The 1,661-nt window shown below is 35.8% G+C and overlaps 1 protein-coding gene across 1 annotated transcript in view; it reads right to left on the minus strand.

Annotated features, from left to right (window-relative positions):
* Positions 1-1,661, minus strand: part of SDK1 (sidekick cell adhesion molecule 1) — a 1,049,055-nt gene that overhangs the window by 388,168 nt on the left and 659,226 nt on the right. The window contains exon 5 of the mRNA XM_003795444.1: positions 271-404. Within this exon, the coding sequence (XP_003795492.1) occupies positions 271-404 (134 nt within the window). The remainder of the gene's footprint in view (positions 1-270; positions 405-1,661) is intronic.

Raw genomic sequence — 1,661 nt, forward strand, 5'->3', positions numbered from 1 at the left:
AACATACAAAAGCCAAAATATTTGTTTAATTTATAAAAGAAATCTTGCATTCATAAATATCATGTAGATTCACATTTATGTTTACCATTTTACAGGAAGTAACAGCCCTAAAGCTCTGTAAACTATTGGCATTGGATCAATAGTAAACCCTAATAACTATACTAGAGATACTATGTAAGATTTATTGCAAATGTCCCATCAGTCAGTGGTTATTAATTAGAACAAGATTTTATTACTTTTAGAATTACCATTTGGTATTTCAAAACTCACTTGCTATGCTCAAATAAATGAATGGGCTTGTCTTGTTTTCTCCGTTCTTCTCATTGACAGCCTGCACGTAGTAAGCCCCAGCGTCACTTGCTGTTGTTGCAAGGATCACCAGTTGATTCTCCAACGTGATGGCTCTGTTTCAGAGAAGTAGAGGACAGTGTCAAAGCCACTCCAGGAAGTTCTTACTTGTAAGGAAAAATTAATTATTAGGCCAACTATAAAGGAATATTTAGAGTTTAATAAAAGAACTAAAAGGACAAAACCAATACACAGGCCGACTTTAAGCCTATGACCATGGCTTAGCTCCTCTGACCTGGCTGATACACTCCAAACAGTGTCTGAAGGTCAGACACGAAACTTTTTTTTTTTTTTTTATCAGACACGAAACTTTTAACTGTGGGAGTTTGTAAAAACTTAGAGGTTCCTCTGACAGTTCATAACAAGACCAGTTAGAAGAAATCTCAAGAGGAACTGTCTCTTTTCTTTCAAGGCAGTTTATCATGCAATGGTCACAAAACTTTCAAAGAGAAGTTTCTGCCCCTGTAAGTTTGACCCAGGGCAAATGAATTGTTGTGACATCCTCCACCTCAGGGGATCCTCTAGCACCTCTTACTCTAGTAGTGGAAGGAAAGTTGCCAATGGGCATAATGCTAATCCCCTGTGACTTAAATTCTCTCATAATCATTTGCTCTGGGCCATATTCCAGGAGTGCAAACAAGCAAGCAAATAGTCTACTATGCCCGGATTCTTCTCATAGGTCCCATTTCTAGTGTGAAGGAACCTCTGAGACACAATTGAGCACTAAGGCTCACAGAGAACAAGTTTCTTGATTAAGATAACAGAGCAACTTGATCCCAGAGGGACTAGGTCTTCTCATGCATAAATTAATACTCTTTTAATCATACCATATAAAGACGCCTTTATGTACTGCTTATTTTAAAAGGAGGAAAAAAAAGAAACAAAATCAATAAATACAAACAATTTTTAAGTGAAATGGGTGCTGATAGTATCCTTTGCTGAAGTGATTATGTACTCTTTTTGCTAAAGAAGTGGGTGGGGGAAGTAGAATTTGTTTTAAAAAATTACAAATATGAGCAAACTATTCTCTGGGTCTTGAATTGGGCATAGAAGGTAAGAAGTATTCTGAAACCCAGATATCATTTCATCTTTGCTCTTATTTCCAAAATATTAGAAACATCTTGAGACTCTAGAGTTAGCTGTGTTACCAACCACAATTGTGTTACTCTACACAACAGGAAATAGTTCCATGTGCTTGTTTATTTTTAATCCTAAATAGTCACAGCTTTTCTAGATTCAGATAATCTGAAATCTTTATTCTGGTAACTTTAAAAACATGCAAAATGAATAACCTCTTATGAGAAATTTTAGTA

The sequence above is a fragment of the Otolemur garnettii genome, unplaced genomic scaffold, assembly GCF_000181295.1.
Source record: "Otolemur garnettii isolate 467f Iridium unplaced genomic scaffold, OtoGar3 scaffold00092, whole genome shotgun sequence".
Classification (NCBI taxonomy): Eukaryota; Metazoa; Chordata; class Mammalia; order Primates; family Galagidae; genus Otolemur; species Otolemur garnettii.